This window comes from Miniopterus schreibersii (genome assembly GCF_964146895.1).
Source record: "Miniopterus schreibersii genome assembly, chromosome: 6".
Lineage (NCBI taxonomy): Eukaryota > Metazoa > Chordata > Mammalia > Chiroptera > Miniopteridae > Miniopterus > Miniopterus schreibersii.
In genome coordinates, this window is record NC_138107.1 from 74,355,837 (window position 1) to 74,368,252 (window position 12,416).

Sequence of the window (12,416 nt, forward strand, 5' to 3'; positions counted from 1 at the left end):
TGAGAAACAAAGTAATGTTTTCACATTGTGAAGTATGTTCTTTCTATAGAAAATTCAAAAGCCTAGAAAATACAGTTGTTGACAGACAATGCCATGTTACTGGAACTATGAGCTAGGTTTTATTACATCCCTATTTTGTAGATAAGATTGAGGCCTACAGAGGGTAAGCCCAGTAATAACTGGTAAAAGTCTGAATTCTAACTCTTAACAGTTGGCTGTAAAAGTCAGAGCACCTGGAGATAATAAATCCTAATATTTGGATTATTGTCTTCTGAGTGTATGTAATGAAAATTAGGTCACATCCTATGTAATATTTTGTAACTTGCTACTTTCATTTACTGTTATATAAAACTTTTTTTCATTAAGAGTTCTTTAAAAACATTTTAAGAGCCATTAAAATTCCATCAAATTAATGTACCATAGGGAAAAAAAAGTCATGTTAATATTTTCCTCATTCATAACAGTTATGATTCTACCAGTTGGTCAGAAATTGGCATAAAACCCTGGAGATCTCCTCTTTGAAGGTATGGTCTCGGGTTTTTAATTTAATATGCCATTGTAATACTAGTAAGGTAGTCTACTTATTTAGTAGACGATTTCACAAGGACATTCATTACCAGTTGATTGTGAGCCAAGGAGGGTTAATAAATTGTCCTCCACAGTTATTTGTCAATATTCCTAACCACCTGCGTAAGCAGCCACTGTACCCTGCGTGATGGGGGTGGGAGGCTCTCGCCCTACCAGGAGGGGTGCTGGGAGTGCCAGTAGGGTCCCACGGAAGCGTGAAGGAGGGCGGCATCTGTGCAGACAGTGGACGTGAAGACAGGACCTGAGCATGTGTGCGATGAGCTGTTCTTAGCCTTGAATGGCGCAGTTTTCCTTGGCCCTGAGGACTCAGCTTTAGGTACTGGCCTTCCCCTTTCCGTGTATTCACACTAGCCTGATGCTTAGCTTCTATATCTTGGGCTAAATTTGACACTTTAAGGCTTGATGTTTTATTGCTGTAGATAAAAAGTCAATAAAAGAGTGAAGGATACAGACTCTTACATTTTCTGGGACCTGCCGGCCTGCACATTTTATGTCTGAGTTTGCTATTCAGACGGAAGCAGGTCTTGATTGTACTTGTCCTAAGAGAAGGGGGGGGGGGGGGTTGCACTGGCTTTCATGTGCTGGGTTGTTTTGGGGGAGAACCTAAGACAGATGGGAGATTAAATTTTTTTTATTACTTTGGTTAATTTTCAGGGATGCCTGTGCTTATTTCCATGTTGTAAATGCCTTTCCCTTCCCTTTTAGCTTCTTGTGATGAAGGTGCTCATCTTTAATTTTTTTCAAAGACAAACAAGTTCTAGGGATGTAATGTTCAATCTGGTGACTGTAGTTAATACTATATTGTATGTTTGAAAGTTACTGAGAGAGTTGATCTTAAAGCTCTGTGAAGTGATGGATATTAATAAGCTTATTGTGGTGCTCATTCTAAAATATTACGTATATGAAATCATTATGATGTAGACCTTAAACTTATACAATGTTATGTGTCAATTGTATCTCAATAAAACTGGGGGAAATTTTCAAAATGAGTAAAAATTTACTCTTTTTTATAAATTGTTTTCTTGACCAATAGTATTTTGTATTTTTTAAATATTGCAAAAATATTAGGTGAAAATTTTAAAATAAAAAACCCGTTCTATGATAATGTAACAAAATATTTTTTATATTTATGTTACTTCTATTCTTTTGCAGCTTATTTTTAAAATTGGACACATTAAATAGAAAAGAAAATCTAGATAGTATTTAAAATTTTTCAGATGATTGGTAAGCCTACTTAATTGCCAGTAGTTGTCCATTTGTTACAAAAACAAATGCATAACCCATGGACACAGACAATAGTGCAGTGAAGGCCTGGGGAGGGGACAGGAGCAGGGTGGAGGGGTCAATGGGGGAAAAAAGAAGGACATTTGTAATACTTTCAACAATAAACATAAATTTTTTAAAAATCTGTTAGAACAGTGAAGTCCATAATGTAACTGAAGGTTGGTTTTCTTTATGGACAAGAACAGCGGGTGTAATAGCTATAAAGAATGCCTAGATCATCGATGTAAGTACCAGAAAGAAATGGAAGAAAGTGAGTTCCATATTTTATATTTTGTCTCTATGCATGCAAATTCACTTACCTTTTTGAGTTGAACAAGAGAAGGAAACAATTTGATGGCTATTTTTGTGAGGAGCCAATGGCTTTGTAGCTTTAAAATATATTTTCTTTAGATTATGCTGGTATTCTCTAGAGTTATTATATAAAAATTGATACAAATAGGAAGTCTTAAAAAAAGAAAAAGAAAAGCTCTCTCACGCCACTGTCTGGAAATACCCATCATCAATATTCAACCCAGCTCTTTCTTAGATAGTGCCCCAATTGATTTTCATTGCTGTATATCCCTTGTACTGTTCAGATTTTTTAATGTATACATATGCCTTTTATAATATAATGATAGATAATAAAAGTTTATATCTTGAGGGAAAATATGGGCATAACCATGTTATATTATTTAGGATTCTTTTCAATAGATTGAATCATATAAAACTGCCAATACGCAACCCTTTTCAATCTACAAAGATGGGAATTTCACTTGCTCAACTTAATAATTGCACTAGGCTTGTTAAGGAATCTTGAAGGCCTGCAGGAGAAAGGGATTTTATGTCATTGACAGCTGTATCTCTAGGGTCTAAAACAGTTCCTGAAGGATAACGCTAATCTTTGTTATGAAAAATAATTTTTTAAAAACAGAGTTGAAAATAGAAATGAAATGGAAATATTTTAACTGTACGGCAGAGAAAATCAATTAAGGAACCAATTCAGTACCAATCCTCTCGGTGGAATGGCTCCGGCAAAGCTTAGTCAAGGAAAATCCATCAGTGTCGGTACAAACTGTTTAAAGCTTCAGTATTCAGAAGCATGCAAAATAACATCTGTAATATCACAACAAGGAGGTGAAAAACCTTTTGTACTCAAGTTAGGAAAGGTCGTGACGACTAGGAAAATGATGGCTGTAGCTTGAACCCGGCAGCTGGCTCCAGAGCCTCACTTTTTCCACCCATCTAAACTGCCCATCGGTTCTCAACTGCATACCAACTGTCAAATATAATGCATCACTTCGTGCAGGACCAGTCAAAATAAGATAATTTACATGACTTGTTCGATGCCTGTCCCCAGTCTTTTCACCTGGAGGACATTTGGATTGCTGTTATTTACTTATTTTTAAAATTTATTTTTAAATTACAGTTGACATACAATATTATGTTAGTTTCAGGTATACAGCATAGTGACTGGACATTTATATGCCTTGCAAAGTGATCACCCCAATAAAGCTAGTACCCATCTGGCATAATTACATAGTTATTACAATATTATTGACTATACTTCCTCTGCTGCACTTTACTCTGGCTTGCTATTTTTAAAGCAGTGTGCCATAGGGCGGGGGGCATGGTGGAGGGGAACTGACTGCTGGTTTAGACATTGTGGTGGAGGCCTAGGATCATAGGTTTTGAAGACAGGTGGTCTAAGTTTAAATCACAACTCTAACATTTACAAACATGTGACCTTGAGCAGATAATCTAATCGCTTAGTTTTGTTAACCAATCTTCACTTTCAAAAGTTATAATTAAATAAAATAGTAAGTATGGATGTGTGTAGCTTGGCACTTTGCACATAGAAGCCACTGGTTTTCAACCAGAGTCATGATTGTTATGTGAAGGAATTCAGCTATTGAATAAATGGCTTAGATAACTGAATCCGAGACTTGGAGAGCATCAGCAGACCTTAGAAATCGAAGGTACCTTTGCGCTCCTTCCCATGAGGTGCGTCAAAGGGGAATCAGCCTCACATTCAGGAAAGCATTTGGTTTTACTTGAAGTCCATGTTTGTGCACGTATTGAAAGGTAATTTTTGGTAAATCCTGACTTTTCCCCTGTTCATCTATTTTGATTTCCCTTTGCCCATTGGTATCTTCCGGCCCAGGGAAGCTGATCTGTGAACCGTGATAATGCAGTTAAGGAAATCGGCTCAGTCTCCCTGACGTGACCAGACACCGTGTCTCAGGATGCCGTCTCCCTTGTCCATGTGCAGCACTGCTAATCCTTCTTCTTTAGGAAGTAATGGCATTCAGGACATGAAACCTGGGGCCCCTGCCTTTATTAAGTTAGGCAAGGCTGAATTGGCACATGCCTGTGCATAAAAAACAATCGCTTAATGTAATTGATTATTGGTTTTTCGTATTCCCTTTTCCCAATGAGGTAGCATCTAGAAAGATCAGAAAACGGTGTATTCTAATACAGTATGTGCAGAGGGCACTGAGTGTGTGCCATGCTGCCTCTTCGTTGTCAATTTCATTCTTAGACCCGTTGACAGGCGCTGTTACTCTCGTCTGTTAAAATCACCTTTAAGAAATCAGGCAGCAGGGTTTTCATGGTGTCACAGAGCATGCAGTGGAATCAGTTGTGCTTCATTCATTTCCTGCATTTGTTCCTTTCCCATCGAAGTCAGGATCTGAGGCTTGTGACGCTGATCTAGGACCACTAGGCCTGTGGGGATGAGAGGCCTTGGATCCTGAGGAGAGTCAGCATCCCCCACACCTTCCACACGCATGCATGCACTGCACACACGCACATGAAGCTACCGTCCATCCTAGCGGAACCCTAAGCCCGGGGAACATGGCCTTCTCCTCTGAGGCAGACACTAAAGTTTCTGCCATGTTGGGCAGGGTCCTTTCCCCTGAGAGGAGGGGTATTAACACGGGATCCATGTGGAGTTGGGATTTGGCTGGTGGGGCTGTGAGTTGCCTGAAGTTATTTTCATGGAAATGGGTCTTTTGCCAGGTTTTTGTGCATTTATAATCCCGAAAAGATTGAGAAACAGCTTTGCTCTGATCTTTTGAGACCAGAGTGTATTGGAAGGAATTTGGTCTTGGGCGTCAGATGGATTTGGGTTTGAATCATTTCCAACAGATTTTAGCTGTGTGGCCTTGACATGACCAAAGAGGCTATGAAATCTTTCTGAACCCCCATTTTCTGAACCATAAAACAAGGTTAAGAATGGCTATTTTAAGATTGTAATGACAGGTAGACTAAATAGAGAAATGATCAATGTTAATTTTCTTTTTCTCCCTTTCATTTCACGAATAAAATGAAAGCAGCTATCTCTTATTCTTTGCCAGATCTTCCTGAGCATCCATCATTCTTTGCACACAGTAGGTGCTCAAATGTTGGTTGAATGGCTGGTTGAGTGGGTGAGTGCCTTGGTTCAGTGCCCAGATGAAATCTCTCAGCCTGTTTCCTCAAAGCACTTATTTTCTAAGAGAGGTCTTGGTGTTATGATTGGTTTTGCTAAGACAACCCTCCCAGTACAGTTAACCCATGTCCTGTGTAAAATCTTTCTGGATATGATGGCAAGAGTAGACCTGCTTATCCTGTGCTGAAATCATCATCTATGCTGGGCCTTTGCCTGCATCAGGGCTCGGCAAACTACAGCCAGTAGCCCAAAGCTGGCCTGTTGCCTGTTCTTGTAAATAAAGTTTTATTGGAACATATTTACGCTCATTGATTTATGTATCATCTATGATTGCTTTTGAGCTATGGCAGAGTTGAGTAGTTAGGGCAGAGACTATAGATAGACTGCAAAGCCTAAAATATTTATTATCTGCCTCTTTGTGGAAAAAGTTTGCCAACCCTGGCTATATATCATCTGTACTCCTTACCATAACTCTGAAGGATTGGTCTTAAGATACCCTTTTTATGGATTGAAAAGCTAAAACCAGAGCTAAACATCGTGACTGAGATTGCACAACTTATATACATGGTTAGGGTTTGAATCCAGGGCTGTGTGATTCCCCAGCCCCTATTCTTTTCACTAAACACTGATACCTTTCAACTTAGTCAAAACCTAGCTGAACCGGTTACATCTTCCAGTCCTGCCCGGTGACCATGACTGTCATGGAGAGCAGTTCAGTGATGTCCCCTGGAATCATGGTTCAACCCGGCAGTCCTGGCTTTTGTCCACAGCCTGGCTGTGTGAATGTGTGAATGTATAAATAAGTAGGTGAGAGAGTGGAATGAGGGTTTCAAGGACTAACACTGCAGATGGCAGAGTAACACGAGTACGCACCGGCTTATATGCGGACTTAATGCTGCGTCCCAAGGGTCAACAGGTGCAACATTCCCAGGAGCGTCCTTGTTGCTGCTGAACGTGGCTTCTTCTCTTGTTAGGTGCCCTTGGTGAGAAATATGCAATATTTGTGCATTTTCAGCACATAGCCACCCAGCAGAGACTTTCCCTGCTCCCAGCTATGGGAGTATGAGAGCGTTGGCCCTCCACACTTGCTCGCTGGCACTGTGCCCTCACTGGCAGGTCTCACTCTAAATCTGAGATGGAAGTTCTTTCACAGTGAATTAATCCTCATGGAAATTTGACTGTTTCAAGGGTTTACAGATGAAGTTCTGTGGTTCTTTTGTTAATACTCAGTCTGCCCATTATTCCTACTTCTCACTCGACTTCACTCTCCCAATTAATATTTCCAAGCTTATGAACTGGTTATGATTAAGTAAAAGAAATGAAATTGGAAAAATCAGCTGTTCCTGCTTTAATTGACTGCATAGCAGTGTTTGCCCCGTAACTGTTACAGGCTGATGATAACAATAACAGTGATAAAATTCTAGCCACCCAACTGGAAGTCACACAGTTGGATAATTTATCCATCTGTCAAAGGATGTATCTAAGGAAAAACGGAGGTAATGCTAATCAGTTGTCACATAAAACTGGGTGTCGTAACATCCAGTCAGTGAGGGGGGAGGTAAGAAGGATTAGGAGGGCGAACCCTCTTTGTTCTGTCTTTGTGACCAGCTTTAGGGAGTGTCTGTGACACTCATTCCGTGTGTCTTGGAGCTGCTAACGGAGGATTCCCTGGGAAAGCAGCGGAGCCGCAGGGTGGACAGGAAGGAATCAGAGCTTCAGTTAACTTCTGCTTCATTGTGTCCTACAGCCGTGACCCTTATTTCTCCGAAGGTGAAATCCCATAGTCTGACGCTGTGGTTTTCACACTCCGTAAAGTCGATGACCCTTTCAGTTTATGGCGAAAATATAAAACGGGTAATAATGGGGCTGCTCTGGTTTAAGTGAGGAAAGAAGAACCTGGTAGAATTAAGTTACATTTCGTTTGTTGTGCCGCTGTAACTCCATGGGGAAATAATGGGTTGATTAAAATTCTTGGTCTGTTGTTTAATTATTTAGAGGGAATGCTTCCAACAGATATGTTTCTCTTTGTAGTCCTTTACTAACATGTTTTAGGGTACAGGGTTTTTTTTTTAGTCTTCACCCAAGGAAATGTTTTTATTGATTCCGGGGGGGGGAGGGGGGGAGAGAGAGAGAGAGGGAGGGAGAGAAACAATGATTGGTTGCCTTCCTTATGTGCCCCGACCAGGGATCAAACCCACAACCTAGGTAGGTGCCTTGACCAGGAATCAAGCCTGCAGCCTTTTTGGTGTACAGGATGATGCTCCAACCGAGCCACCCGACCAGGGTCATGTGTTTTTTTTTTAAGCTTTAAAATATCCAAGTAGCTCTTCATGTATTTTGTTTGTTTCTTCCATGACACCGGTACTTCCCATTGGTCAAAGTTCTTGATGGTTAATGTGTATTTCTGTCCTGGAAATGTGTTTATTAAGAACCCATCAGAAATTCAGATATACCTCTTACTGGAGACGAAAGAGAAAATTTTAAAAATTATAAATGATTATTGAACACTTTGATTTGGGGAGAAATTGGCAAGTTAACAGAATTTCAGTTTATAATTTATAATTGATGCGGCAAGTTAGTGGTGGTGGTGCAGCCACCTCCTAGGTGAGCGAGGGGAATGAGCAAGGCATAGAAATCCGTATGCACGCTGCTTCCTAGGGTTGTCCATCCCACGTGTCCTCGTACGAGCAGTTCTCTTAATTTGGGAAAGAGCAAGGCATGTTCATGGACTGGTGAGGGTCCCATCATGTAATAACTGGTGCACCAAAACAATTGTTTGACAGTCCTTGTGTTTGCTCTTTTTGGAGCCGTACTAAGAAGGGAAGCTGCAGCTGTGCCATCATTTCTGCACAGGTTTTTTTTGGCTGTATTTTTTTTAAGCCCGTGTGCATTTTCATGATTGGTTATAGTTTTGTATGTGTGTGCATGGCAGCACTTGGGGGGTGGGGGGGTGTCCATAAGGCTTCTATCACTTGACTGCCAACTTAGCTGAGCTCACATGTCCTTGTTTATGTGTTTGCCAGGGAGAAATGCCTGCTGCCTCTCCAGTTGGCTTTGGAATCCAAGAACGTGAAGCTGGCCCAACATGCCTTGGCAGGGATGCAGGTATGGCTGTCCCTGAGTGCATTGGGGATGACAGAAATTGACAGGCTGCTTTGGCATGGAAAGAGCAAATAGTTAATATTTTAAGTATTAGCTGTTTAAAGACCCAGACAGAATTTGGATTGAACTAGGTAATAACCATAGAGGATAACACGATTTTTAAAAATATTTATCAACATTTCTCTGTGTGCCGCATTATCTTATTGATCCTTTGTCCTCACACACTGATTCATGGGACCCAGCTAAGCCCACACAGAAATGAAATATTTTATGTGATATCTAACTTTTAGGGGAATAAGGGATCCCAAGAGAGACACCTCAAGTTCCATACAACTCAGAACTTGTATACGCTCAACATCTGTGGTTCTGTGTCATGGAAATTGATGGTAAACCTGAAACATTCTGTTTTGTTTCCTACTCTACACTTAGTTTGGGAAATGTGTTAATGTGTTTTAGTTTCAGAGCAAGATTGGGAAGAAAAGGTAAATTTGGTCTAATAAGAAAAGTTAGATTGCTTGAGCACATTTCCTTCTCTGAGCATTTGTTCGTTTGTGTTTTACACATTGCATAATAGATCTCGTTCCAGCAGTGCGAGGGAGCTGGCTGTCTAAATACATTGACTTTTTAAGTGGTTTATGTTCTAAGTGACAAGCACTGTGAAGTTCAAGCCTGCGGGGGTTACTAGCATGGCCGTAGATCAGCAGCATTTGTAGGATGTCTTTTCACTTCAGTATGTACAATTTCATTGGTAGCTCCTAAGTTCAGAGCGGTCCCTAATGACTTTTGAGTTAACACATAAAAAAGTAAGAAACGTATGCTTCTTTTTACCCCCAGTGGATTGGAATTAGGTAAAGTATGTTTTAATATACAATAGCATTAGAAAATTTTAAACATCGTCCATAATGTTATGAAAAACTTTGCTTTTCTCCAAGGTGACTGGGCCAATGATAAAAATGAATGGGAAGTTGTTTTGACCTGCCAGTGATGTTCCTTTTTCTCAAGTCTTGCATAAATTTTCCATTTAGTTACTTTGGACTTACTTACTTTTGATAACATCAACGATGTGGTAGGCAATGAGCTTTCTCTGACCATTTCTTTTTACCTCCCATTAACTCTAGGCATTTTTTCACGGCTTCCTAGTCTTTATCACTGTAATTAATAATGGGTTTGTATATTAACTTTAACTCCGGGCTGCCCTGCATGCACTAGATGATAGTGAAAAAAATCTCTGTCCAGAGAATATAGGCAAAATGTCAGAGAGTCCCGAGAAGATTCTCCTGATCTGCAGTGGCATTCAGCTAAAAGAGGGCTGAATCTGAATCCAAAAGTTCATCACAGCAGCTACTCTACACTGAATTGGCCAAGGACAGATTGAACAGGGATTAATATAAAGCCCTTCACTGGGTTTCAAGGATTCCACTGCCCCGGGACAGGATGGAGGGAGAACAGCTTAACATGAGCCGTTATGAGTGAGAATTAGGGGTTTCTGGGTGAATCAGCACAGAATATGCCGTGACTTACAGCTAAGCTAAGTTGATCTGAGAATGTGATTAAAGATACGAATTACTGTTTGTTTGTTTGTTTGTTTGTAGGCAGCAAACACATTCAATTATTTTACATGACTAAAATCCTAGAGGTGGGCCATTTGGGGTTTGGTACCCGCAGCTGGGTGGATCCACCAAAGACCCCATTTCTTTCTCTTATTTTCCTCTGCCATCTTTTTATTTGTTATTATCTTTAAAAGACTTTATTATTTTAGAGCAGTTTTAGGTTTACAATAAAGTTGAGAGGAAGGTGCAGAGAATTCCCATGTACCTCTGCCCCCACACACGCATAGCCTCACCGTCATCAACATCACTCACCAGAGTGGCACATGGTCTTTTTTAACCAAGGAGGAGCCTACATTGACACATCCTCGCCACCCACAGTCCACAGTTCACCGTAGAGGTAAACCCCTCTTTGGTGTCAGGCCACCCTTGAAGGCTACGTTCCCGCTGGAGTTAAGCAGGAGAGCACCTGTGAAGCTGTGTCACTGAAGGTGCCCAAGGAGTTTAGTGTGGAGGAGAAAAGACGTGGGTGGATGTCACAGCTGACTAGATATTTTAGAAGCTTCATCCATGTGGCTCCGGGGAAGGATGGGGGAGCAGAAGCTGCGGGCATGCGGATTTGGGTACAGTCTAAGGAAGGATTTCATGAAAAGCAGGAGTTTTCCTGAACAAGGAAAGGGATGTCCTGTGGGGGGTAACAGCTCCTGGAAAACCTGGTGAAAGTGCGTGTCTTCTTTAGGTTTTTGTAGGACTTGTTTTCTGGTGAATATACATTAAGATTTGTGGATTCATGAGAAATTCCTGGGTAAATGACAGGTCACAGTGGTAAGTGGAAAGGTAAACATCTGAGAAAAAGGACTTGTCTACAAGACCCCTCCTTCCCTGGGACCAGCTCCATTCAGAAAGAGCCTGTGTGAGCTCGACCATTGGAGGGATGGATTCCCCTCTGCACGCTCGTCCTGCACCTCCGTCACCCAAAGAACCTTTATGCCACTTGTTAGAATGTCACTTCATAAAATTTGTAATGAATTATCTATTAGCAGAAAAAAGACTTGGCCCAAAAACTGTTTACCAAAGATTTGGTGCATTTTTTTCTTTTCAATGGCACATAGCAGGAGCTCTTTCCTAATGGCCTCCAGCCATTACCCTCCATCCGTACTGAGAAAAATGACCCTAAGGTACCGCAGAATAAGGCGCAGGTGACCCCTCTCTCTGATCACTCCTTGTGCCTCTGCAGAAGCTTCTGTCAGAAGAGAGGTTTGTATCCATGGAAACGGACTCTGATGAGAAGCAGCTGCTCGATCAGATCCTGAACGCCGTGAAAGTGACGCCGGCCCTCCACGAAGACCTGCAGGTGGAAGTGATGAAGGTCGGTTTGATGTGGCTACCAGTCTGCGTCATTGGCACAGGGACAATCTCTGACTGCCCCCCCCCCCCCCCCAGTTCTCATTGTTTTCTGGAAAGTGCATATTGGTCATGCTAGCTCACCGTGCGTTTGGAATGTATGGTTGTTATCCTTGCTTATGGGCCCCCAGAGTAACCTTGATTATTGAACAGAAAGGGCAGCTAAGTAAAAAAGTACGATTTCAATACATCTGTAAGATTTTTGGCCCAATCATGCATATCAAGTGTTAGAAAACATATTGATCGCTTTTCGAGAGAATGTATGTGAGCAGTTCTAGCTTGGGATCGATCTGCTCATTCTGTGCATGTTATAACAAAGCAGAGACCTAATGATGTTTTGACATGCACGAAGGTTTTAGAGTAGTTGGTTTAGGGGAAGGAAGACCATAATTGGGAGCCATATCAGAATCACATCTTTTTTTCCCCATGCTCAAATTTTGTGACCCTGTTTCTCACATTCCAGCTACCATCTCCGTTTGGGGCTGGCATCTCTCCTTCCCCTTGCCCTTTCCCTCCCTTGAGAATCACCGTGATTGATTGGGAGCCCCTTACACCGACTTTGTCTGCTATTAAGTCTCCAAATACTGGAGGCTGAGCTCTGGTGTCATACTGAGAGACACACCTCGCAGATTTCATATTATTCTGGAAATTCTTGCAGGCATACGGCTTTTTGTAGAGTACAGGAATATGTATTAAAAATTAAAATGAGAAAGTACCTGAAGTGTGTCATATCCTGTGAAGAGTGAGCTGGGCAGGAAAGGATGGAAATCTCTTCCCAGAACAGCACCTTGGTCAGAGTCACACAGCTGGAACCACCAGGCTGGCTTTAATAATGCCACCTGCCTGTTTTCTCCCTAGAGGAATGTTTAAGAATAGCTGGTGTCATATAATGATTTCTTCCTGGAAGTGCACTGACGGATTTTTGTCTAGAATAAGAGACTTCCCTCCTCTGGGCTCCAGTTTCTCCACTCAGAGAAGAAAAGCTTGATTTCAGTCATGACATTTTCTTCACGCCCTGGGACTCACCCTAACCCTGTTGATGAGTAATTTAGTGTAGAGCTCTGAAGAGCTCAGACTCCGAG

General features: G+C 41.4%; 1 protein-coding gene across 1 annotated transcript in view; it reads left to right on the top strand.

The window, feature by feature from the left end:
* The window catches only part of ARFGEF3 (ARFGEF family member 3), a 109,048-nt gene that overhangs the window by 20,109 nt on the left and 76,523 nt on the right, over window positions 1-12,416 (top strand). Inside the window, exons 3-4 of the mRNA XM_081140141.1 lie at window positions 8,305-8,386; window positions 11,168-11,299. Of these exons, the coding sequence (XP_080996267.1) occupies window positions 8,305-8,386; window positions 11,168-11,299 (214 nt within the window). The remainder of the gene's footprint in view (window positions 1-8,304; window positions 8,387-11,167; window positions 11,300-12,416) is intronic.